General features: G+C 53.8%; 10 protein-coding genes across 10 annotated transcripts; 4 read left to right on the forward strand and 6 right to left on the reverse strand.

Annotated features, from left to right (window-relative positions):
* Nucleotides 1–454: 454 nt before the first annotated feature.
* Nucleotides 455–2,431, reverse strand: A1O7_04466 (translation factor GUF1, mitochondrial; the record flags this gene model as incomplete). Its single annotated transcript, XM_007758477.1, has 1 exon — nucleotides 455–2,431. One exon carries the CDS (start codon nucleotides 2,429–2,431, stop codon nucleotides 455–457), a length of 1,977 nt encoding a protein of 658 aa, XP_007756667.1.
* Nucleotides 2,432–2,629: 198 nt separating this feature from the next.
* Nucleotides 2,630–3,461, forward strand: A1O7_04467 (mitotic spindle assembly checkpoint protein MAD2; the record flags this gene model as incomplete). Its single annotated transcript, XM_007758478.1, has 4 exons — nucleotides 2,630–2,681; nucleotides 2,734–2,759; nucleotides 2,812–3,125; nucleotides 3,173–3,461. The coding sequence occupies 4 exons, from the start codon at nucleotides 2,630–2,632 to the stop codon at nucleotides 3,459–3,461; spliced, it is 681 nt and encodes a 226-aa protein (XP_007756668.1).
* A 573-nt stretch (nucleotides 3,462–4,034) lies between these two features.
* A1O7_04468 (DNA-directed RNA polymerase III subunit RPC1) lies at nucleotides 4,035–8,855 on the forward strand (the record flags this gene model as incomplete). Its single annotated transcript, XM_007758479.1, has 3 exons — nucleotides 4,035–4,132; nucleotides 4,180–4,456; nucleotides 4,506–8,855. 3 exons carry the CDS (start codon nucleotides 4,035–4,037, stop codon nucleotides 8,853–8,855), a joined length of 4,725 nt encoding a protein of 1,574 aa, XP_007756669.1.
* A 1,454-nt stretch (nucleotides 8,856–10,309) lies between these two features.
* A1O7_04469 (uncharacterized protein) lies at nucleotides 10,310–11,357 on the forward strand (the record flags this gene model as incomplete). The annotated part of the gene is made up of 2 exons (XM_007758480.1): nucleotides 10,310–10,544; nucleotides 10,621–11,357. The coding sequence occupies 2 exons, from the start codon at nucleotides 10,310–10,312 to the stop codon at nucleotides 11,355–11,357; spliced, it is 972 nt and encodes a 323-aa protein (XP_007756670.1).
* A 124-nt stretch (nucleotides 11,358–11,481) lies between these two features.
* A1O7_04470 (uncharacterized protein) lies at nucleotides 11,482–11,960 on the reverse strand (the record flags this gene model as incomplete). The annotated part of the gene is made up of 2 exons (XM_007758481.1): nucleotides 11,482–11,653; nucleotides 11,716–11,960. 2 exons carry the CDS (start codon nucleotides 11,958–11,960, stop codon nucleotides 11,482–11,484), a joined length of 417 nt encoding a protein of 138 aa, XP_007756671.1.
* Nucleotides 11,961–12,075: 115 nt separating this feature from the next.
* On the forward strand, nucleotides 12,076–13,506 carry A1O7_04471 (uncharacterized protein; the record flags this gene model as incomplete). The annotated part of the gene is made up of 2 exons (XM_007758482.1): nucleotides 12,076–12,138; nucleotides 12,271–13,506. The coding sequence occupies 2 exons, from the start codon at nucleotides 12,076–12,078 to the stop codon at nucleotides 13,504–13,506; spliced, it is 1,299 nt and encodes a 432-aa protein (XP_007756672.1).
* Nucleotides 13,507–13,869: 363 nt separating this feature from the next.
* A1O7_04472 (uncharacterized protein) lies at nucleotides 13,870–15,540 on the reverse strand (the record flags this gene model as incomplete). The annotated part of the gene is made up of 1 exon (XM_007758483.1): nucleotides 13,870–15,540. The coding sequence occupies one exon, from the start codon at nucleotides 15,538–15,540 to the stop codon at nucleotides 13,870–13,872; it is 1,671 nt and encodes a 556-aa protein (XP_007756673.1).
* A 989-nt stretch (nucleotides 15,541–16,529) lies between these two features.
* Nucleotides 16,530–17,330, reverse strand: A1O7_04473 (uncharacterized protein; the record flags this gene model as incomplete). The annotated part of the gene is made up of 2 exons (XM_007758484.1): nucleotides 16,530–16,660; nucleotides 17,009–17,330. The coding sequence occupies 2 exons, from the start codon at nucleotides 17,328–17,330 to the stop codon at nucleotides 16,530–16,532; spliced, it is 453 nt and encodes a 150-aa protein (XP_007756674.1).
* A 1,865-nt stretch (nucleotides 17,331–19,195) lies between these two features.
* On the reverse strand, nucleotides 19,196–20,851 carry A1O7_04474 (uncharacterized protein; the record flags this gene model as incomplete). The annotated part of the gene is made up of 2 exons (XM_007758485.1): nucleotides 19,196–20,372; nucleotides 20,430–20,851. 2 exons carry the CDS (start codon nucleotides 20,849–20,851, stop codon nucleotides 19,196–19,198), a joined length of 1,599 nt encoding a protein of 532 aa, XP_007756675.1.
* A 1,537-nt stretch (nucleotides 20,852–22,388) lies between these two features.
* A1O7_04475 (uncharacterized protein) lies at nucleotides 22,389–23,467 on the reverse strand (the record flags this gene model as incomplete). Its single annotated transcript, XM_007758486.1, has 4 exons — nucleotides 22,389–22,414; nucleotides 22,468–23,018; nucleotides 23,069–23,240; nucleotides 23,287–23,467. 4 exons carry the CDS (start codon nucleotides 23,465–23,467, stop codon nucleotides 22,389–22,391), a joined length of 930 nt encoding a protein of 309 aa, XP_007756676.1.
* Nucleotides 23,468–23,955: the final 488 nt, after the last annotated feature.

A 23,955-nucleotide genomic window follows, 5' to 3' on the forward strand; every position in this document is an offset into this window, starting at 1 on the left:
GGCTGTCGAGTTCGTAGTGACTGCTCGATTGAGTGTTGACATTATGGACGAAAAGGGAAGTTGCGATGCCAAGCGCTGCGGGGCAGCCACGGTCCACTCTGATTGGACCAGCTTCTCTCACATCCCGGCAACTTTCGAGTCCCCCTTGGACGGTCGCAATATCTGTCCAGCCCCTACGATGGATTGGTCTTTCGTAATACGCCCAAGTCAACGTTCAGGAACCAGGGCGATAGCTATGGTCTCAATCTGACACGAAAAGTACGGAGTTTGCAGTCGGGCCCTATGTGTGATTCGCGCGCTGTGTGGAGTACGGGGCTATCTCGGTCCAATGAAGGAACTCAAGTAGGGATAGCTATGGCAGGCCAAACCATGTGGATCACGACCACTGCCGCAACAGTCACAGAACGTGGGCATTTGTGCTCTGCTAGCGGTATATATACCGTTGTCATCCTGTCTACTTCGCCAGAAAAGCCTGAAAGGCCGTGTGCTCGATAACCACATTCCCCACGGCCTTCAATTTCTTCCTTCCCTCCTTCTGCTTCTCGAGTAACTTCATCCGCCGTGTTTTATCCGCTGCATGCAACTTCTGCGTGACATCCTTTCTGAAAGGCTTCAGTGTCTCCCTCGCGATGATCTGTCTGCCCACCGCAGCTTGGATGACAACTTCGAACATCTGGCGATCAACGTGCTCCTTGAATTTCTCAACCCATTGCTTGCCCACGTGGCGGACTTGACTGTGATGCATAACCCGGCTGATGGCATCGACCGGTTCCTTGTTCACAAGGAGTTGGAGTTTGACGATATTGCTGACCCGCCACTCTGCCTCTTCATAATCCAAGGTGGCATAGCCCTTCGTGGCGGATTTCAGCTTCCCGAAGAAGTCATCCACCAGGTGAGCGAGCGGCATCTCGTACTTGAGAATCACTTGCGAGGACGTAAAGTATTCCATGGACTTCTGTTCGCCACGATTTGTCTCGCACAGTTCCATGACCTTGCCGAGGTATTCTTCTGGGAAAGTAAGAGTCGAGAGAACGTATGGTTCACGGAGTTCAGCGACGTTCCTACGCGTTTCCTCGCTATCAGGGAATTCGGCAGGGTTTGTGATGACGACTTCCTTGCCATCTTTGTATAGGACTTTGAACGGTACGGTGGGCGGGGTGATGATGATACTGGTGCCATGTTCTTGGCGAAGCCGGTCTTCGAAGACGGAGCAGTGCAGGGTTCCTAAGAAGCCGAGACGAAAGCCTGCGCCGAGGGCGAGAGAGGATTCCTTCTGGATGGTGACACTTCTGTCATTGAGAAGGAGTTGGTTTATGCTGTCTTCGAGGCGCTCGAATTCGCCTTGGTCAACGGGGAACGCGGCAACGAAGACCATGGGCTTGGGTTCCTCGAATCCGGGCAGTGGTTGAACTTGATCCTGGAAGCCCAACTTGGCGTACGTGTCACCGATTTTCGCTTCGCTACTCTTTCTCATGGAGGGGTTGAAGTAGACGTAGCCAACTTGCCCGGCACGTAGTACCTTCTGAGGCGTTTGATCCGGGTACATGATACCGACTTCTCCGACGGTGTACTTCAGGCCCGTTGCAAACGAGACAATCTGGTCTCCTGCTCGAAGTTCGCCGTCGAATATGCGGACTAGAAGAATGACACCTTTGTAGCTGGAGTACCAGGAATCGACCAAGAATAGCCGCAGTGGCTTCTTGGTGTCGCCCACCGGTGCTGGGATTCTCTCTATCACGGCGGGAAGGACGCTCTCGACGTTCAGACCAGTTTTTGCAGACACAAGCACGGCAGCGTCTGGATCCAGCTCAAAGGTATCATGCATCTGTTCCAAGGCTCGAGGAGGATCAGCGTGAGGCAAATCAACTTTGTTGAGAATTGGCACCAAGGTCAATCCTTGAGCGAAGGCCAAGTAGAAGTTTGCAACTGTCTGCGCCTGGACACCTTGGCTCGCATCGACGAGCAGAAGCGCGCCTCCGCAGCTAGCGTAGCTGCGCGACACTTCGGCGCGGAAGTCAACATGGCCAGGGGTGTCGACCAGATGTAATAGATAGTCTTCCCCTTTGTGGTTGTAAATCATGGAACATGTTTGTGCCTTGACAGTGATTCCACGTTCTCTTTCCACGTCCAATTTATCCAAGACCTGCTTGTTCGCACCCGCTTGGATAGTACCGGTCAGCTCCAACAACCGATCGCTGAGGGTGCTTTTGCCATGGTCAACATGCGCGACGATACAGAAGTTCCGATAGCGCTCGATGGGGATCGCAGCGATGCGTGTCTCGAGATCGCCCAGAGGCGCGGTGTTTGGCGCATGTCGAAAAGGAGTCGTCGCAAGGTGCCGCGCATTTGATCTAGACCATATTGAGATCGAGGCAGAAGATGTGCTCAATGCAGCTCTTCGCCGTGCAAAGACCTGCAGCCATGATCGCATGGGTTGCCCTGATGCAGGTCAAGCAGAATCATTAGCCGCTTTGACGATATTCGAGCATGCTCAGAAATTGTCCCATGGCGGCGACGAGGAAGTAAGCTGCTGCCGATAATTGCCCGGTCAACAATCACGTCAACAAAGTCTGGCCAACTCTGTCTCACTGCTCCTTTCTAACTGCGCAAGACTTCAGCATACATCAAGATGGCGGCTGACAAGAAGGACAAGTCGCAATTGCATAAAGTGGCTCTAAAGGGTACTGTTACAAGTTTATAGATGGCAGGACCTCGCTAATAGCCGTGCGACAGGCTCATCGAAGACGGTCGCTGAGTTCGTAAGGGCATCCTACCCCATCCCAGTCGAGGATAGCAACTTACTGTCACCAGTTCGAATACTCGATCAATACAATCTTGTTCCAAAGAGGAGTCTATCCCGCAGAAGACTTTACACCAGTCAAAAAATATGGCCTCAATATGCTGGTCTCGTCCGACGACCAGGTCAAGGCTTACATCAAGAAGATTATGTCGCAGTTGAATAAATGGATGACGGGGGGCAAGATCTCGAAGCTAGTGGTGGTCATCACGAGCAGAGAGACGGGCGAACACGTGGAGAGGTGGCAATTCGATGTCCAGCTGCTGGGAAAGCCCTCGAAGTCACGATCATCGAAGAAGGCAACGGACAAGGAGAACGCAACTCCTGAGTAGGTACCGTCCACCACCTCGGAGAATGTGCCTGACGAACCAACAGGAACGCAACACCAGAAGACACCGAGCCGGAGAAGACCGAGGCACAGATACAAGAAGAGATCCAGGCTATCTTCCGGCAGATCACAGCATCCGTCACGTTTCTACCAGTACTCGACGGGAACTGCACATTCAACGTGTTGGTCTACGCTGATGCCGATTCCGATGTGCCTGTCGAATGGGGAGACAGTGATGCCAAGGAGATCAAAAACGCTGAGAAGGTGCAATTACGGAGTTTCAGTACCAGCAATCACAAGGTTGATACGCTGGTCAGTTATCGGTTGTTAGATTGATGCCGAATGGAAATATGGCTGAGAGAGCGAGGAGTCTGAGGGACCTTGGTGGACACAAGAGAGGCTGGAGTTGGCGTTGGGTTCGGTGCTTTGATATCTCGGTTGCGTGCCAGCGATACAACATAACGGATGTAGGAACGACGACTCTTCAACGATGCATCTGGAGTCCTGAACGTGGAATGTGCACCCGATGACTGTTTTGCGTGCCTTCTTCCAGTTACTTGATGTGTAATTTGACCGGTAACGACTGACACCACACATTTAGCATGAGTCGTAGTAATCTAGCACTTTGACTGTTTGGAATGTCCACTCTACACGCTGCAATACCTGGTGGAAATGAGTCAGGTTGTGCTGTTGGGACACCAGTGATTGGCGCTCAAGACGAGGCTCCAGCTCAGCCTTGTGAGGTGGGGTGGAAGTTGGAGAAAAAGTTGTCGCGCATGTCGCCCACCATCGAATTCTCGAGGCTTTACGCTACAGAGACTTTGGCGCACACAGCAACCGCCCTTATGGTCGCTTCTGATTCAGCCGGCTCACAGCTACCATTCGAGCGACGGTGATCATTGCAGCAAGATGGCTGCTACCACGGAAGTCCAGGGCATGTTCCTGGGCAAGGAGCAAGTCATCCACGATGCGCCCAAGGTCATCAAAGAACTCCGGTTCGGCGTCTTGTATGACAATCGCGAAGGAGGTTAAAGAAACGTTCTGACGGCTACAGGTCGGATCAAGACATCATCAATCAGTCCGCGGTTGAACTCGTCGATCGCCGTCTCTTCGATCTCGACAAGACTCGATCCGGAGGTGCTCGTGCCATCGCCGAGTATGGTCCTCTCGACCGACGCATGGGCGTCTCGTCCAAGGCCAACATTTGCGATACGTGCGGAAAGCCTCTACAAGACTGCAACGGCCATTTTGGCCATGTGCGCCTTGTCCTGCCGGTCTTCCATGTCGGATATTTCAAAAAGGTCATTCAGATACTTCAGAGTATTTGCAAGGTATGCAATCGCCGCCAACGGCATCACTAACAACTACTGACTTCTTCAGGACTGCTCCTGCATTCTCCTCTCCGAATTCGACCGCAGAAAATTCCTCGGTGCTCTCCGCAAAGCCCAGGATGATACTCTCAGACAAGCCGCGATCGTGAGAAAAGTCGCCGACCAATGCAAAAAGACTAAGACTTGCTTCGAATGTGGCGCCATCAATGGCCAGGTGAGGAAAGCTGGGACACAGTCTTTGAAGATATCCCACGACAAATTTAGATCATACAATGCATCTACAGCCCGAACGAAGGTACCTCCCGAGGAGAAGAAATTGTTCGATCAGTCTTTTGAGGCGGCGAAGCTCACCAATGCTGAACTCGAGAAGCATCTCAAGAAGGCAATGGATGATTTGACTCCCCTGCGCGTTTACCGTCTCTTCAGACGTGTAAGGCGTGCTGATCGCGACTTGCTTGGTCTCTTTTCGGCGAGACCTGAGGAGTTCCTCTGGACGTACATCCCAGCGCCCCCAGCGTGCATACGACCCTCGGTAGGTCAAGAAGCGTCGAGCACCGAGGACGACATCACTGCCAAGCTGGGCGACATTGTTGCTGCCAATGATGCCTTACGGGATACGCTCGAGAGGGGACTTCCCACGGCCCAGATCATGGAGCATTGGGACTACTTGTCTCTCAATCTGGCAATGTACATCAACAGCGACGTTCCGGGTCTAGCCAAGACAGATGGCAAGCAGATTCGAGGTTTTGTTCAGCGCCTCAAGGGCAAACAAGGCCGCTTCCGTGGTAATCTGTCAGGCAAACGTGTTGACTTTTCTGGTCGTACCGTTATTTCCCCTGACCCGAACCTGAGCATCGACGAGGTCGCCGTCCCCGTGCTTGTGGCGAAGAACATGACCTACCCCGAAGTGGTGAATGAGACAAACATTGAGAAGCTACGACAACGTATCCTGAACGGACCTGACAAGTGGCCCGGGGCTAATCATGTCGTCAAGTTAGAAGGCGGGTACAAGAACTCTCTCAAATACGGCAACAGCATGACTGCCAAACATCTGAAAGAAGGCGACATTGTCGAAAGGCATCTTGAGGATGGTGATATTGTGCTATTCAACCGGCAACCTTCCCTTCACAAGCTCAGTATTCTGAGCCATTTTGTCAAAGTTAGGCCTCATCGGACGTTTCGACTCAATGAGTGCGTATGCAATCCATACAACGCGGACTTTGACGGGGACGAGATGAACCTTCACGTTCCTCAGACTGAGGAGGCGCGAACAGAAGCCAGACTCCTGATGGGTGTCAAGTACAACATCGTCACACCTAAGAACGGAGAGCCCATCATTTCTGCCATCCAGGACTTCATCACTGCTTCGTGGCTCTTAAGCAGCTTAGACCAGTTCTTCGACAAAAAGACGTTCGTTACCATGTGTTGTGGTATGCTGGAGCCTGGTACGAAATTCGATCTTCCGCCACCTGCGGTGATCAAACCACAGACTCTGTGGACTGGAAAGCAGGTTTTTAGTATCCTGATGCGACCGAACAAGCAGTCGAATGTGACAGTCAACTTGGACGCTCCCTCCCGAGACCATAACCAATATCACCCCGGCCTACATCGAGATCTGCAAGACGACAGCTTCTTGTGCATCCGCAACTCGGAAGTTCTCTGTGGCAGAATGGACAAGGGCACGGTCGGTTCTGGCAAGAAGAACTCGGTATTCTACATTCTCTATCGTGACTTTGGTCCTGGTGAAGCTGCCCGTGGAATGAACCGGCTGTCAAAGCTCTGCGCCAGGTGGTTGGGCAACCAAGGCTTCACCGTCGGTATTAGTGATGTCACACCACCAGGCAAGCTAGTCAAGGAGAAAGGCGACATGATAGGAAAGGTCTTCAATGAGTGCCTTGGCTTTGTTCGAGACTCGAAAGCGGGCAAGCTGAAGAGAAAGGCAGGTCTTGACGACGCAGGCACTCTAGAAGCAGAGCAAGTCCGAGTGCTGAGCACAGTCCGAACAAACATCTCCAAAATCCTGACGAATCAGCTGAGCAGGTACAACACCCCTATGGTCATGGCTACATCCGGGTCCAAGGGATCGAACATCAACGTAGCTCAGATGGCTGCTCTACTTGGACAGCAAGATATTGAAGGAAAACGTGTTGCCGACGGTTTCCAAGACCGTACCTTGCCCCATTTTCCGAAGCACGAACGATCGCCACCTTCCAAAGGCTTCGTTTCCAACAGTTTCTTCAGTGGCCTGCTGCCGTACGAGTTCCTGTTTCACGCCGTTGGTGGGCGTGTCGGTCTGGTCGATACAGCCGTCAAGACTGCGGAGACTGGTTACATGTCACGTCGACTGATGAAGTCCCTCGAAGATCTCTCCACTCAATATGACCGGACAGTCCGGAACTCCGCATCCAATGTTGTGCAGTTTCGTTTCGGAGATGACGAGCTTGACCCAGTGGACACGGAATCGAGCGCTAAACCTGTTGACTTCGAGCGTACCTATGCTCACGTTGAGGCGACCACCTTCGACGTGAGGGACCGGGGGCTTGAGGATACCGAGATCTTCACAACCTTGGAAGAGAAACTCTCGGCTGAGCGTAAGAAGCTCACAAGAGAAGGTCCAGATGGTGTCGAGCTTCAGTACGATGATAACGATGAGAAGCTTGTTGATCAGAAAGAAAGTAACCGGGACTTCTTGAGGTCGATAAACGACTTCATAATGGCGAAATCGCAGTCATTCAACGAGGCAAGAGCCAAGAAGAAGCAATACGCCCTCCCTTCGACTGGGGCAGGAGCTGGCCTAAAGAGAAAGGCCGATGCCGGTATTGATGACATGGAGGTTAGCACACCCGCGCCCAAGAAACGTGCCGGCAGGAAAGGTGCTGTCCCAGCAACGGCCAAAGGAGGCAAGAAAGGAAAGCAAGCGACGATTGCCAGCAGCTCATCGGCTCCACCTTCAACCAAAGATCGCTTTGACCTCACCTCGAAAATGTCGAAAAAGACCTTGGAGGCTTTCATCACTGAGTGCTTGACGAAGTACGAAAAAGCACGTGTTGAACCAGGTCATGCTGTCGGTGCAGTCGGTGCACAGTCCATCGGTGAGCCCGGGACGCAGATGACGTTGAAGACTTTCCATTTTGCTGGCGTTGCTGGCATGAGTTTGACAGCCGGTGTACCTCGTATCAAAGAGATCATCAACGCCTCAAAGGAGATCAGTACGCCAGTAATTACCTGTCGACTAGAACGCAGGAGAGATTTGTCAATACCCGAGGGTCTTGCTCGTATTGTCAAAGGTCGTATTGAAAGCCTATTTCTCGGTGATGTCGCTTCTTACATTGAGATCCGGCATTCTCTGGACAGACCCAGCTGCATCCACCTGAAGATTTCTACCGACACAATCATCGACTTGGGCCTCGATCTCACCATGAGGGACATAGTCTCGGCCATCCAGAAACATCGACAACTCAAAGCCTCTAAGTTGAGGATCCAGCTGCGTGGCAAAGACGAGCTCAGAATCTCGACAGAGTTCGCTATCAAATCGGCCAAGAGAGGAGCCGCCGCCAAGGTGGACGAGGAAGGACAGGGCGAGCGTCTGATGCGTCTTCAAATGCTGCGGCGTATCTTGCCTAGTGTACATGTTCTTGGCCACCCGCAGGCGACCAGAGCAGTGGTCATGTCTGAAGACGATCCACGATCAGACGAGGTCAAAGCTATGCGCAGAGCTCTGGCCGAGCAACAGACGAAACGCGAACAAGAATCATCTACAAGCAGCGAACCAAAGGTCAAAGAGGAGGCCAAGACGGTCTCCAAGGTTAAACTCGAAGAACCCACGACATCTACCCTCTCCAATATCCCTACCAAAGACACCGCGCCTGTGCAAATGCACAAGGTCATGGTCGAAGGCTACGGCCTACGCTACTGCATGAATACCGAAGGCGTCGACCCCTACAAGACAGAGACAAACGGAATCATCGAGACGTTACAAGTGCTGGGCATCGAAGCGGCACGGTCGAAAATCATCACAGAAATCCAAGAGGTCACCAAAGGCTTGAGCATCGATCCGCGGCATATGTACCTCCTTGCAGATGTGATGACGTACAAGGGCGAAGTTCTGGGGATCACGCGCTTCGGGCTGGCGAAGATGAGGGACAGTGTCCTCCAACTCGCCTCGTTTGAGAAAACGGCGGACCATGTATTCGACGCCGGTGCCGCGGGGAAGGTCGACCGTATTGAAGGTGTGAGTGAGAGCGTGATTGTGGGCAAGACCATGGGCGTGGGCACAGGCAGTGTCGAGGTTGTAAGGTACTTGGATCATCCTCTCGAGACCGGGAGTAAGTTTGTGATGAAGCGGTGTATTTTTGAGGATGCATGGGAGGGGAGGAAGAGCAAAAAGAGACAGAGGTAATGATCCCGACGGGGCTGGACGGGACAAGCTGAAATATAATCGACGTGTACTCCGTACGGAGTAGTGATGTGATGAAATAGCATATTGCATCTGCTCACTGCTGAGCTGGCTCGTGATGCTCAACTGGTTTAAGCCCAAAACCAGAATATTGTCGGAATTCTCGCTCCCACGGCTCCCAAGTGCACGTTCAGCGTACGTAGGCGTAACAATGCCGGCTTGTGACACTCGCACGTGTCAAGCTCGAAGCCAGAGTCATGTTAAGGCTCGGTCGCACCGTACACCCGTGCAGTTCGGCGTAGGGGTAACACTCAACGTCGCGAAAAACACCCCAGAATCACACCGAGTAGTAGTGACGTGGTCTGTCGAGCGCGATATTGATTTCATGTCTGGTTCACCTGGCGAGTGGTTATATGTACAGTCCCGCCCTGGCGGTTGTCTTCGCCCTCACATTCCAAGAGGTACAGTACGTCCTGGTCCACGCATGCCTGCCCACATCTAGGGTACTGTGACTGGCGAATTGCCCAAGCCTCCTGCAGCAGGTCCATCCCACTGATGGCGGCGAGCTCGTTTTCCGACATTCCCACATGCCTGGAACGTTCACACTAGCAGGATCCTCTCGCCAAACCCCTTCAAGACACGGAATCCGTTTATTTGATCCCTGCGTCCCGTGCACGTTGATCTTCTAGCTTGGCATAGAAACTGTCGCGGGCTCGCACGCGGGGCAGGTGGAAGCCGTACCACCAGAGGTATCCGAACGTTGTGCCGAGACCTGTACCGTATCGTGGCGTTAGTCTCTATTTCCTGGGCCTGCCTGCCTAGCTGGAGCTCCGAGTAGATTCTCTGGGAAAAACATACCGCCAGCGATGCTGAGATCCAGGACGAGGCCCCTTCGGAGCATCTGCACGAAAGTCCACCTGTCAGCGCTATATATCTTGGAAGACTACTGCCGAGATGAGGTCGAGGTTGAGGTTGAGGGCGGGAGCACGCAACATAAGAGCAGGGCTCGATCAAGGCAGACATAGACATACTCCTTCGATAGGTTTGATTGGCATATTTCTCACTTCGGGAGCTCTTCGAGAGCTCGAGATCTTCCTTTCTTTGTGGTGTCTGGGTGTTCACGCCCCGGTGGCTCGACGAGGGAGGATAGGCCGCAGTCGGGTAGGGTCGTGGTTAAGGAGAGCGACTTGCAAAGCGGATGGTGGAAGTGGCGTGATCAAGCGTTGGTGTTGGAGCTCCCTTGAAGATCCGCAGTTGAGGCCGAAGTGAACGCAGGCTCAGCCTTGGTCTTGGCATATTATGTAAGGCGCAGCCTCGGCGGGACTCCGAACGCAAGCCGACGTTGCGTGCGCCAACCCCAGAGCCCAGGTCGACGGTGATCTGAGGACCTGAGATATACTCCTTGATTCTACCATCGTTGATGCGAGGAGCAGGACTGCCCCTCCGACTGCGCGGCCATGTCAACCATCTCACCGAAAAAGAAGATCCCGTACCACCACCATCATGTCATGCGACACAAGCCTCAAACGATACCTACCCGGGAGCCGGCCCTGATCGAACAAGAGGTGGTGGACAAGCTACTGGCAAACTGTATACGGACGATTTGCCAAGAAGAAGCGCTCAAGCAGGACATCAGGAACCCGGGCATCCAAACGGCTGTGTTAGAGTCCCTGGTCGCCATGGTGGATGAATGTATGTTACTCATGCCCCGAGGGCCACGGAAGAATACATGAATACATTACTGACATTGCCTGATCTTTCTTCCTAGTCATGCTGAAATTCCTGTCCAAAGTGCGGCGGTCGATGCTCGCAGCCCGCCGAATATCTCCCATCGCGACTGATTTCGAAACCGCGATCGATGTCCTCGACGTTCCCCGGCCAGACGACCAACTTCAACCCTATAGTACCCAGCCGCAGATCAATCCCCCTCTATACCCGACCCCTCCTCCCGAAGACGAATTCCACAACCTCGTCGAACTCCCGGTCTCGTTCTTGGGCCCCGAGCTGGACGGTCATGGCGAGCTGAAGAAATTCTCCTTCACCACGAAAGGACTCCCCGAGTTGCCCTCGGCGCATACCTACAAAGACACACCCGTTTACCCGCAGAGAGAATCCGACACGCGCAAGATCAGAGAGCTGGCAACCCACGAGGGGAAGCTGGGCGAGCAGGCGTTGCGCAAGTTGGCCGGGGCCGTGAAGTTAGATGCCGCGCATACACTCGAGACGGAGGCGTCGTTGACCAAGCAGAAGGCCCCAGCGCCGCGGCAGCAACGCCGAAAACGATGGAAGACCGGTGTCAGTTTGGCAGAGGAGGCGGTCTTCGAAGAGACGGTGCGCGACTTGCTGGCCCAAGAGCCGGGCGGGTTCGAGTTGGGACCGATCGTGACTTGCGAGAAGGCGTACCGCATGCCAGACGACGTCGCGGTGAAGAGGAAAGCACCCACTGCCCACGGCGGCGGTAGTTACTCCATCCAGAACGGAGAGGATATTGCGATGGAGCTTTGACGTCCTGTACACAGCATCGGTATGGCTGGGCTGGTGGGATCGTCCTTTTGCTTAGCGACGGCGTTTGGGCTGGCAGAGGCCCTGCATGCATATGATACCCCAATCTAGGCAGGGCGAGTAAAATTCATTTCTTCGACCAGATTGACGTCCACAATGTCGGTGTCGAAGATGCGTCCGATTCGTCCGATGCTTCCTTTTCGACCGCTTTCTCGTCCTGTGCGCGCGGCGGCTTCCAAGCCAGTGGACCTTCCCAAGCTGTCGTTTCGACGTGGAAGACTTTGCCCCCTTTGACGCATCTGCCAGTATGTTAGCATCTGCCGCTAAAACGAAGGGACGGATAGACCATAGACCGACGTACTTGCGAAATAGCCTCACGATGGGGAAACATTCCATCCTAGGCGTGCGACTTCCACTCGCCAGCGCCCGTTCGATTTGCTGATTCGGCGTCGTGCAGCTGTACTGGACGAGCTCCATTAATTCGCAGTCGCGCTTCAGATCGAAGCCCGGCGGCAATTTGCGTGATCTCTCTTTGTAGTTGATCGTGTGGCCGTGGACTTTGTGCTCGAGGTCCGAGACCGGGAAGACGTGTTCGGGCGGAGCCATTGATACAGTACCGTCCCCTTTGATAGAACCGGACAACCTTAAGTTCAGATTCCTTGCGGACGCTTCATCGGGCGCCCGTGCCTGTCGATCCCGTCGTGCTTGTCATGGCAAAGTCATGGCGGCCGAACACTATGGAGCGAGACTCCTCGAAGAAGTGCAAGAAGAGAGTTTAGAAAAGGTAAGTGTTGCTTGGATGTTGGAATCTCGTCCGCTCCGCTGCTCTCCACTCCGCGCTCAATTTGGCCCGTTTGGTCTGATGCCCTCAGCCCCGGTCTTCGTGTGTCCTCAATGTTGACAATAAAGGCGATAGTTTCTAGCCGACCTCAGAAACATAACGTGTCCGCAGCCACGAGCAGTATGTGGCGTGCCGCAGCTGGATATACTGTTAGAAGCAGTCCGTTATCCTGCAGAGACGACGCCACAACGTCCAGCATGGCTGTCGCCAGAACGTCACGACAGCGACAGCGAGCGCGAGGGTCAGCAGGATGCAGACATTAGCCTTCATGGACGATATGTCGAGCCAGCCCTGGATCCGTCCAAAGCTCAGGCCAAGGCCAAGCCAGCCACGATCGAGCTCACCAGCACGACGAGCGCCTCCGGAAAGACGACCCTCCTGTCCTACTTGGCTGCCGTCTCCGTGCTGCCCAGGCGGGCGGGCGGCAAGGGGTCAGTGGTAGTGTATATTGATGGGGACGGCCGCTTGTCTGCCAGGCGACTCAAACAGATTATGTACCATTACATCTGCCAGCAGCGGCAGCAACAACACCAAGAGTCCAACCAGCAGTCCATCAACCCAGACAATAGCAATACCTCACCTCTCAACCCCGAGGCTAAAGTTGACGTAGCCGCCGACCTCGACGTCAACATCAACGTGACCATCCAAGAAGCCTTACACCACGTCCACGTCTTCCGTCCGCAATCGTCTGCCCAAGTCCTCTCCATCCTTTCCAATCTGGAGACCTACCTCCTCGACACTCTCCATTCCCACCGCCCTCTCGGCGTGGTCATCATCGACGGGACAGCGGCATTCTACTGGCAAGACCGCTTCGACCGGGCGATGGCCCGCCTCGAAACGCCCGGCGGACAGAGCACCCAAGCCCAAGGAAAAGGACTCAGCATGACGCAGACGCTCCGGATCATCGAGCGGCTGAAACGTCTGCAGGCAAAGTTTGAATGCGCCGTGCTGTTCAGCACGACCACCGTGCCCCCAGCGGCTCCTCCTTCCGTACCCGTGTCGGATGCCCGCGTGACGCCTGCTGGGCCTCCTGCAGACAATGGACGCAGTATATCACCCTGGACCGGGTATGCGGCGTTGACGCTCTCGCTTGCGAGAACACCCGTCGCGCGGTTCACGCCGCAGATGGGAATCGAGGAGTGCGTGGCAGTTAGGGAGCGACGGTTTGAGGCCATGAGACAGGGGCGGTTCACTGCCGTGGTGCAGAGCATGAAGAGTGTCGAAGGGGTGAGACCTGCTGGCGTGACCGTGGCTGGATTTAGATTCAATATAACGGAGCAGGGTGTTGAGGTGGGATGGATGGACGGATGAATGCATAAATGAGCGTGGCCAGCACATCTGTATATTCATGGCTAACATACTTGGCTGTATCGAGACGGGTATTCAATCAACTAGAAGATTCCTTCTAATTGATGTCGTGGCAATTTGCAATGCGAGAGTACGAAAGAGGAGAGGAGAGGAACACCTGCAGCCAAGGTATATCAGCGACTGTACGTGTCTCGCTGTCAATACCTGACAACGATGCTCATACGGAGTGATATGTACATGTATATTTTCTTCTAGGTTTCCGTTCTCATATCGTCATTATCTATGATCGTCAATGGGCGCAAGCGCTGCTCTAGTCTATCCACTCTACTTTGTTCTCGTCTACTATGGCTCTGTTCTGCCCACCCACTATATCACCTTCTCCTTACCCTCGACCACCTGCCGGGCAACCACCCTCCTACATTCATCAAACACACGCGCCTGCGCCGCCACGTCCGCAAGCCGCCCAATCACCTCACCATTCCCCCTAGCGAAGCCGTAGATCGCGTACGGAATGCCCGTCTCTCGACAGAACTCTCGCACATGGACCTGCGCCCTCCTCAAATTATGCCGCGGAATGCGCGGGAACAAATGGTGCACGGCCTGGAACTGCAGCCCGCCGTGCACAAAGTCCAGCCACGTGGGACAGTCGACGTCCATGGTGGTGCGAAGCATTTTCTGGGGGAACGACTCGTGCACGCCCATGTCCGCGGTCGACATTGCAAAGTGCGAGAGCGTGATCTGGACGTGCAGCGGCGCGGTGATCATGTGGGAGACCATGATGAAGACGAACCGGTCCCACGCCGTGGGGATGGATCTGTACACGACGAGATACCCAAACCAGGTCCAAAATGCCACATGCCCCAAGATCTCAAGGTAGCGGTGCCACCAGGCGGGGCCCTTTTTCGGGGCTTGGCCCAGGAAGAGATATTCCCAGGAGAGGCGGTACAGGTTGAACCGCCCGAAGGTCAGGAGCGGGTAGTACAGCCAGTGTTGTTTGGAGATGGCCCACCTTGCGAGGGCGTCGAATTGCATGACGCGATCATAGTACGTGGAGCGGAGGGAGGTGAAGAAACGGGTCGAGATGGCGAAGAAGGGCATGTGTTCGATGTCCGGGTCGTGTTCGGGCGAGTTGGTCACGATGTGGTGCACGTTGTGGTTGCGCTTCCACCAGCCGATGGAGAGACCGCCGAGGAAGTCGGCGATGAAAATGCCAATGCATGTGTCGACGTGGAAGTTGTGCGTGATGCCCATGTGGCCTGCGTCGTGCGCGGTGAAGACCAGTTGGTGCCAGAACACACCCAAGAAGGCGCCCGCCAGGGCATAGTACGAGTATCGAAGGGCAATGAGGAAGGAGGCGAAGAGGAGGACATAGCGGCAGCATTCGACGCCGTAGGCTCCATATGGGCAGTTGTAGAGGCCAGCGGCACGCATTCGAACGTCCAGGGCCCGGTATTTTGCCACGATCTCGTCCTGGGATATATGATCGAGGGCTGGGTATTTGAGTATGTCCGAGGTCCTTTCCGCAGAGAGCTTTCTTTGGATAGCATCGGTTCGCGAGTCATCGTCTGACAGCGGAGTAGCACAGGGGGTCTCTGGTTCTTTGGCGTCCACCGGGTCGAATATTGGTGATGGAGGTGCCGAACTGTTGCTGCTCGAAGAACTTAACGCTCCGTCTGTCTGCACGTCTGACCCGACATCTTCCTGTTCTTCTGTCTGTTTGGCCTCCTCAACACACCGCCTGAACCGTCCCCCTTGTATGGGTGGTAAGAAATTGTTCCATCTGCCCTCAACTCTGCCGATGGCGAACTTCTGCATGTGCGCCTGCGCGTCTGGAGAATGTAGTGCCCGGATCTCATCTGTGCCGTCTCTTCCCACCATGTGCAAGATCGACTTGTCACCTCCAGGGTGGTAAGGGAGCCATGCATCGGCCTTGATCACCTGTCCATCGAGGATTATGATCTTCCTTCCTTCTGCAATAAGACCTTCGATCTCTCGTCGTGACCAGACTCGGTCTCTACTGGTCCTGATGGTGGACATTGTGCCCGTATTGACGGGCGAAAGGTAACTCCAGATTTAGGGAGTCATCTTGCGTTGAACGAGGGTGAGAGCAAGTATGCGGTGGAGGGCCGTAGGAGCGTCGAGATCAGTACCGAATACGGGGTACGCAGGGGTCTAGAATGGCGGCACGGAAAAAGTTTCCTCCATCCGCCTCATTGTCCACTCCAGACGATAAATAACTTGGAACGGTCCATTTAAAGGCCGGTGATATCTTCATACAGTCTCTGGGAGGAGTGGAACTGGAGATGCAAGGACATCCAGTACATGCCTCCGAGAACAGTCTCTGCGCTATTCGGAAAATTCTGTTGGTCGCGGGACTTGGACAAGAAGAGCTTGAAATGAGGTTCGGCAACCGCATCATGAGAACGCTTATCCTTGATTTTGCTAAGACAGCTTATCAGAAGCGAGGTAGTCGGGCTACCAAGACTCAGGAGCAAACACAACCTACGTCCTTCCAAGCAGCCGCAATATCACAGACGGTGAAACTCCCAACATGCGAGTCAGTTATGAGGAACGGACGTCGTCACTGTCATCGAGTGAGGTACGAAGACGTTTAAGGTAGACAATCACAGGCCGCGGGCGTTATGTGCTTCTGGCCATTTTGAGGCGGTCGCACGGTATGCTTCGCTGGAGACTGGTGAAAAGTGGAAGCCCAGCCAGCTAAGCATGCGTTGAATCTTGGACGATTTTGATCAGATATCCACGCCGTTTTTTGCAAGAGAGCACTGGTACTCGAGCCCCAGGCCGTTTTGTTCTTAGCACACCCAGCATTGCCTCCCTCCAACGCACTGACCGTTGCCCGGAATTGTTTCATTCCCATTATTCGGAGAATCGTCCGTAATGGCACCTGAGGAAAAAGGTCTCCCCCGAAGAAAGACGCCCGGATCCAAGGAACACCGGTTTTTGATGTAGCCCCGTTGGATCGATTTCCCACCAACAATCACACCTTACGGGGAGGGCGTTCGAAGTCACAACTTTCCCAAACCGCCTAGCTTATCGCTAACACCACCTATGCCCTGCTGAACCGCTTCCTTGCCCAACCCACCAGAGACCAGCTCGAGCTCGTCCTCGCCCATGACGGGATTTTTCTTCAACGAGTCTGTGAAAGTTCAGAGGGTTAGTCAGGACTCAATGACTCTGGCTCAGAAAGCACAACCGCGACGCATGCAAGTAGGCACGCAACTTCGGTATCGAGTCATATCCCGCGTATCTCCAAGGCAGTCACCGCGCAAAAGGAGGAAATAGCGGTGAGTGGGAATACATTAGGCTTGATAAGCCCCGCCGGCCCAATGCACCTATTTCCTCTTCTGTTCGTGTACCTCGTTGGGCAAGGTGGTACCTTCCATTCGTGTATCTCTTTGGAGTCGGGTGGGTTTTCATCTTCACTTCCAAGAAACACAAAGCCAAACACTAACAAAACCACAACCTAAACAAGTTGGGAACTCACCCTTCACCACCCCCTGGACCTTCTCGGCCCCGACATTCTCCAGCACCTTGACCTCGGCGATCGCCTTGGCCTTGTAATACCGCTTGGCCCACCAGGCCGCCACATCATCGCCGTAGCCGCTGAAATAGACGCTCGCGGCGACGATGGCTACGGCAGTGACGATACCCGTGACGGCAATCAACAAGACACTCGCGTACGAGAAGGAGCGCGCAGATTCGTAGGTCGCGTAGGCCGTCGCGGCGGCATGGGCGGGGGATTCGCGCGCCAGGGAGGTGCCGCTTGAGAAGACGCTAGACGCGGCGGAGGATGCCGAGGATGCCATCCTATGTATGGATTGGACGGAGAGGAGTTGGTTGCAAAGGGTACGGCGCAACGGGTGGATGTGGTAACGTACGTGTCGATGTCGAGTGGTATTCAGTTCAAGTTGTGCTCGAGGTTGGAAGATACAGGTACTTTTGGTTGCTGGGTAGAGTTCTCGGTCGTTCTGATGGCGATGAGAGCAATGAGAACGGAAGTAGGGATTGAAAGATGAGCGCGGCACAGCGGATTTGTATAGTGGCAAGATATTGTAACCCGGTGCGAGATACCGTGATCATGAACAGGTATCACTATCACTGCCTTGAAACCTGATTGCAGCTTCTCACTTCTCACTCACTTCTTGGTTTTTCAGATGCTGGGGCTTCACGCACACACGCACCCACGTCATTGTGATATAAAGTTCGAATCAGGCACGAACAGCTTCTTGCAATGATGCATGCGCCACGGATACGTTGTGAGACCCAATGACTGGCGATTGCGGCGGTTTAGCCACGCGGAACCACAAGCCGTAAAGTGACGAGCGTTCTCGTACTGTGGGTAGACAAACGGACAGGGGCGCCTCGAGGTTTCCAGGCTGATCTTGATCATGGCTATCACTTACAAGGCATGGAGCAACAACCTGGAACAGGGGTCCTGGCAGAGTAGATAAGCGGGGTACTAATGTTCCTTGGTGCAAGATAACCGATGAGTGCAGCGTCAACCGGGCGATGGAAAAGGCATGCGAGACTTGTGACGCAAAGTCGTGCATGGTGCCTGCTCCGTACAGTACGAGATAGGTAGGTATTCGGTCCGGTTGTCGTCTCCGCTTCAGCCCTTAATCTGTGTAGTGGGATACAGTAATTACTCGGGCTCGCAGAGCTCGATGATCTCGGCTTACCACCCTTCCCGCCCTTGAATCCCGCTCGCTTCCAGAGCAGTGGTAGTCCTGATATTGGTTTCCTACTCAACACGCGATCGTAATCCTCCCTTCCAGTCGATCATCCGCTTTGCATTCGGTATACCAGACTCGAAAGCAGCCAACCGCAAATGAAACGAGAGCTAAGACCATTGCAAATGTCCTTGCATGTAGAGCTCCTTCCTCCCAGCTTGGTCGGACGAGGGCTCGGGGCAAATGCGTATGTGACTCAGCAAGTTGCCTAGGCCGCCAATCTTCTTCCATTGAGAGAGACCCTCCAAGATGCATCTCTTGTCGGGACGCGCTCGTCGATGTAGACGCTAGACATGGCTCACCGTCAAGCGCAACATTGCGACTGGGTCTGGTAAGCCATTGATAACTCATCAAAAGAATGTCCCGCTGTAGTTGAGAGACAGACCGGACTCCCACGGTTAATATATATCCAATTTCAAGTCCCTGGCTGCGGTCGACACTTTGTGAATGGGGCAATCCATTGGGCAAACTCGACGGACATGACGACTGCTCGAGTGCATTCGCAGTGATGCCGTAGGCGCTAGAGGTGGAAACAGGAGTCATCTGTGCATGCAGGAGACCGAATGATGGACTCTAAGACGCCCCTGTCGTGCTCTCTGTAGTTGAGGACAGTCCTGTGACAACCGTTTCCTGGCGAGTGGAGATGGTACCTGTTGAAGGAGAGATTAAAAGCAGCCAAACACACACCCCGATAAGGATGAAAGCAGGCATATATCCCATTGCTGTGTGCCCTTGCGACGTATGTAATGTAAGAAGCAAGCAGGATATGTATATTCCTTAGCCTCGACGCCTTGCATTGCTGAAGACTGAGCTTGAAGTGAAACAAGCAGAGCATGTTGAAGACGTCAACCAGATCGGTCCACCCTGACTGCAGTTTCTGCTTCTGCCAGGCCCGACGCAGGTAGCTGCTTTGCCTGGCTGCAACACTCCACTGGGGGCTTTCAGTTCGCAGCTGCCTCGTGTAGACGGACAGGAAGGCGCAGAGGGGCAGTGGTAAGGCCATACGAGTGTCGAACAATCGGGTCCGTCTCATAAGTCTCAATGCCATCAAACTTTTGCAACATGCGCACGATCACATAGCCAGCCTCGGTCAATGCAAACTGCTGTCCCAGGCAGATCCGAGGCCCGCCGTTGAAAGGCAGGAATTCCCAGCCGGGTCGACGGGACATCCATCTCTCGGGCTTGAACTCTTCAACATCTGGACCCCAGATATCTTCGCGGTGGTGCATGATGTGACAAGAGTAGTTGACCTCCATGCCCTTCTTGACGTACAGTGGAGAATTGCCATCCGGACCACCCCCGCGAGGAATAGTAGTGTCTCTGGTGGCGCGGCGGCTGTTGAAAGGCACTGTGGCGTATAGTCGGAGAGTCTCAGACATGACGTGTTGCAGGTACGTGCAGCCCTTGAGTGTTTCGAAAGTAATCGACTTTGGCGACTCGTACGTGCCGAAGTTGTCTAGAATTGTGTCGCGCAATTGCTTGAAGACCCTGGGGTGCCTGACCAATAGGTAAAAGGTAAAGCCGAGGAGGCCAGCCGTGGTGTCACGGCCAGCAAGCAGGATGTTCAGCAATTGGCTTCGCAGCTCGACAGGATCGCGGGTGGCTTGGACAAGCTCTTTCAAGAAGATGTATTTCTCCTTCTTCTGGCTCTTTCCTTCTTTTTCGAAGTTATGCTCGCTCAACGACGACAGATCCGTGGTCAGCGCCAGGTTGACATAATAGTCAGCGAATCTGTGAACTTCTTTGCAGTTCTCGTTGAAGTGCATGGGGTTGTATAGCCAGTACAGGTCGGCCAAACGGCTGCGCGTTCCCAGAGCCATAGTGCCGGAGTCGAAACAGTTCGCGAATCTCGTCCAGTCCAGCTCACCAGGTTTCCGCCCTTCCCCAGTGTAGCCGGGCAAAGCAGCTATCTGCGAGTTGACACTCTGGCCGAACAGGAATTCTGTGGCAGAGTCCAGTGTCAGGCGGAAGAACAGTGGTGACAGGTCAACTTGACTGGTCCAGCCATTTTGCGTGGTGAGATGCTTGAACATATCCTGGACATGGACTTCCTCCAATTCCAGATTTGAGACTTGTTGGCGCGCGAATTGCGGACGCAGAAGGGCCCGCGAATGTTCCCTGGCAAAAGTCAGAAGGCAAGGAATCACCCTCGTGCGGCGGGACTCAGTGACTTACCACGCTTTGCCGTCAGTAGTGAAAATTCCATTGCCCAGCATGGGGAAGAAGTTTCCCCGGCGCGCCTCTCCCAGCTCGAAATCGTTGAATTGAGTTGCAAGGATAGCTTGGACATTCTTTGGATCCGAGGTCACGTAGCCGTAACTTCCAAGCATGTTTTGGGACCATGTTGCCCTCTTACCGGCCTTGTTGTTGTACACGTCCAAGAAGTAATTCGGAACGACATGGTTCTTATCGGCGTCCATGACCTCCTTCACCAGGTCGATACCGAGTGGTAAGCGATACGGCCGTTCCCATGCTGGCTGGCATCCGAGTTCTCGGGCCTTCCTGGCGTGATAACGGTTGGAAAGAAAAGACGCGATGATAAAGTAAACCACGGAAAAACCGAACAGCCCTAAGCCTGCACTCAGATATGAGTTCATCTTGAGACCTGGACGGAAGCGACAAAAGGCCTTGTGGGTGTTGGTAGTTTGTCAGTGGGATGGGCTATCGAAGAAGGGATAAATAGAAACCACCGAGGATGAGAACATCAACTTGTAAAAGCTGCGTGCGATGCGATGCGAGGTGGAGTGGACAGAATAGACCGCTAGGCTAGATACCTTCCCAAGCAGGGCTTTCCAGATGATGGGATTTCGAGAGATGACAACCAGATAAGGTCGCAGCGTAGCTTCTTGTACCGGTCTTGCTCTGCGTTGATATATAGGTCTCGCCCGCCATACTGTAAGCCCGAGCGGGAATGTTTGGACTATCCATCCCTCGTCACTCCATGCGTACTCGTATGAGATATGGGGTAATTCGAAACCCTCTTGTCTGGCCGCTGTCCCGAGACGTAAGCGATTGTGGAACGGGGCGAATGGCAACCAGGCAGCCTCAATGCAACCACGCCAATTGGTACGCTGGGTCAGGCAGGACGCCTGCCAGGACGACTTAGCGTGATACCAGGAACTGGTCTGGATGCCTGAAGCTGCACAGCTGTTGGTGCCGCTGTGAAAGACTTCGGATTCGACCCCGCAAAATGTCCGAGGCATTAAGGTCTGGTAAGTCATCCACTGTCAGGGTAGTAAATGGGTTACTTAGGTGTGGGTGGGCGAGGTAACCGGCTAGTACACTCGTAACGGTGGGCGACGCTGCTGACTGTGGTATGGAATGCGTTTGATTGGGAGATGATGCATCGGTAGCAGCAATCCATCCGACGCCGAAAGCACCATGAACGCATTTCTGCCTGTAGCAGTACGAGGTCCTTGGCTCTGAACTCCGGATTGGGATCTCCACCTCGGCAAAGCTGGGAAAGGATACGAAATACGCCTGAATACGACGCCGGTGGAGTCAGATATTTACAAGAGAATATCAAGAGCTGAACGTGTCGTTGTAACCGTTGTTACGGCCAAGTCTTCCAAGGAGCCGAACCGCGACATGACTGTGCAACAGCACAAGGACTGTTGATGTTTTGGCCAGGCCAGCCATGCTTCTAGAGGGGTAGTGAGAAGTTGCCACGAATCGCAACATCTGCCTGTTTCGGCACCTCGAGCGCGCTGGGATTGAACGAACTACAGTTTATCTTGAAGGGGTCGAAAAAGATTTCCAGCACGGACAATTAGACGAAATGCTGGCGAAATCAGAATCACCAAGGATGACATCCACTTGCAGTTCTCGTCATGGCACCATGACAGGGATATCAGCTTTGGAAGGATTCAGGCCTCTACAGGGGAATGCATGACCACCGAGTCCAGCTTCTTGAACATCGCACGCACCTGCTGGACAAGACAAGACAGTCAGAAAAATGCCCAAAGGCTCATTGGGTAGTGGGGTATCCGATTATTCATTGTTTGTCTGTGGCAGGTTTTTGTCACATAATGTACACCTGTTTGCACATCGAGAAATGCTGGAGCACTGGAGCGGCCAGTAAAACCGAAAGCCAGAAGGTCTGGAGCTGCTATCGTGGTGCTGACAGGAATGGAATCACTCCTTGACGAAGTTCTCCAGATCTGTTGAAAGGAATTAGCACGGTCACACCTGTGGCCACGGGTATTGCACCAACCTTCGAGCCATTTGACGTATTCTTTCTGCTCCTTGTAGTCCATATACTCGGGGAGAAAGCTGGCGAGCTCCTCGTCGATACCTCTCTCTTCAAGGTACTGCTGAAGCATCTGCTGGAGCTCCGGGTCAAGCTCGTCGACAGGCGGGCCTGCATAGAGGCTCCGAGCTTCTGCTGCGTCCTTCGTACTCTGCGCATCCAGCAGCGACTCCTTGGGGAAGAAACTGAGGTTCTCGATCTCAATGGTGCCGTCTTGGGCAACAGCTCGTATCTCAATCGCCTTGTTACCGGGCTTGGTGATTGTGATGGTCAGTTGAGCAGGGTAGGCAGGAGAGGGCTGATCATCTTCGGCTTCACCCTCAGCTCGGTCAGCAGGGGCAATGCTGTCCTCGGGCATAACGTCGACCTTTCCTCCTCTTGCGCCTGACTGGTTGGCCGTTTTTCTTCCTGCACCAAAATCCTCGTCCGAAAGCGCCCCATCTTCGTCTATGGCATCAAAATCATCTTCGGCTGGGTATTCGGAGATGTCGGATACGCTCAACTTGATTTTGATTCTGTTTGCAATTAGTCTCGATCTCGCAGTCCGTTGGAGGAGCGCCCGTACTTCTCATTGCCGAAATCTCTCGCGAGGACAATCTCGTGTGAGCCAGGCTTGTCATGTAGCTTGAAGGGGCTGTTCTGGAGGAATTCGTCAATGATGGCTTGCTTGTCATCTGTCTGTGACTGCAACTCGAGCTGTCGCTCGTTGTTGAGTTTCGCAATCAGCGCCTCGTCCGCTATCAATGTATCAGTAGTGTTCTTGACCGTAATTGACAGCCGTACATTGACCTGCCGGTTCTCTCCTAGAGACAGAGGTTGAGAACGCAGGGTACGACAGTTTCGATGCCGTCTGCCATGGCGCCCGGCGAGGTGCGAATTTGGAGATGGATGATATAGAGCGGACCGCAGGCTGGCGAGACAAAGTTTTGGGCAAGGCCCGGCCGAGAATCCTGAGCGAAAGCATCTTTAGAATAAGCAAATACAGTTCAAATGAAGATGAGAATGACTAATGGATGAAAGACACTGGAAGCGCAGGAGCTGCACTCCAAAAAGCCGCTCTCGAAAGTTTCCCATAGAATGCTTGGAAGCGAGTCAACACGTCACGTGGATGGCTCCACGACGAGTCATGCTAAAGTGTGGAGCCGGAAGACCTCGGGGTGATGTAGAGGTAGTGTCCACGGTGCCACAGTCATCGTGAAATGTGCCACGATACTGCGATGCCATAATCCTTTGTTTCGGACATGATGCCGACGAGATATACGCTTCTTGATATCCGCGCATGAAACCGCCCTTCCTCAGCAGAGTTTAACGCGAGCTATTAAGGTCGTGCAAAAGCCATCAATACCATCGCAGCTGCTGTTCTTACAGTGGGACGCTGAACCTTCAATACTGCCAATACAACGTGCAGATAAGCAGGGGTTATATCCCGTGGGCTTCCAAAACAACCATGCT

The sequence above is a fragment of the Cladophialophora yegresii genome, assembly GCF_000585515.1.
Source record: "Cladophialophora yegresii CBS 114405 chromosome Unknown aczIN-supercont1.3, whole genome shotgun sequence".
NCBI lineage: Eukaryota > Fungi > Ascomycota > Eurotiomycetes > Chaetothyriales > Herpotrichiellaceae > Cladophialophora > Cladophialophora yegresii.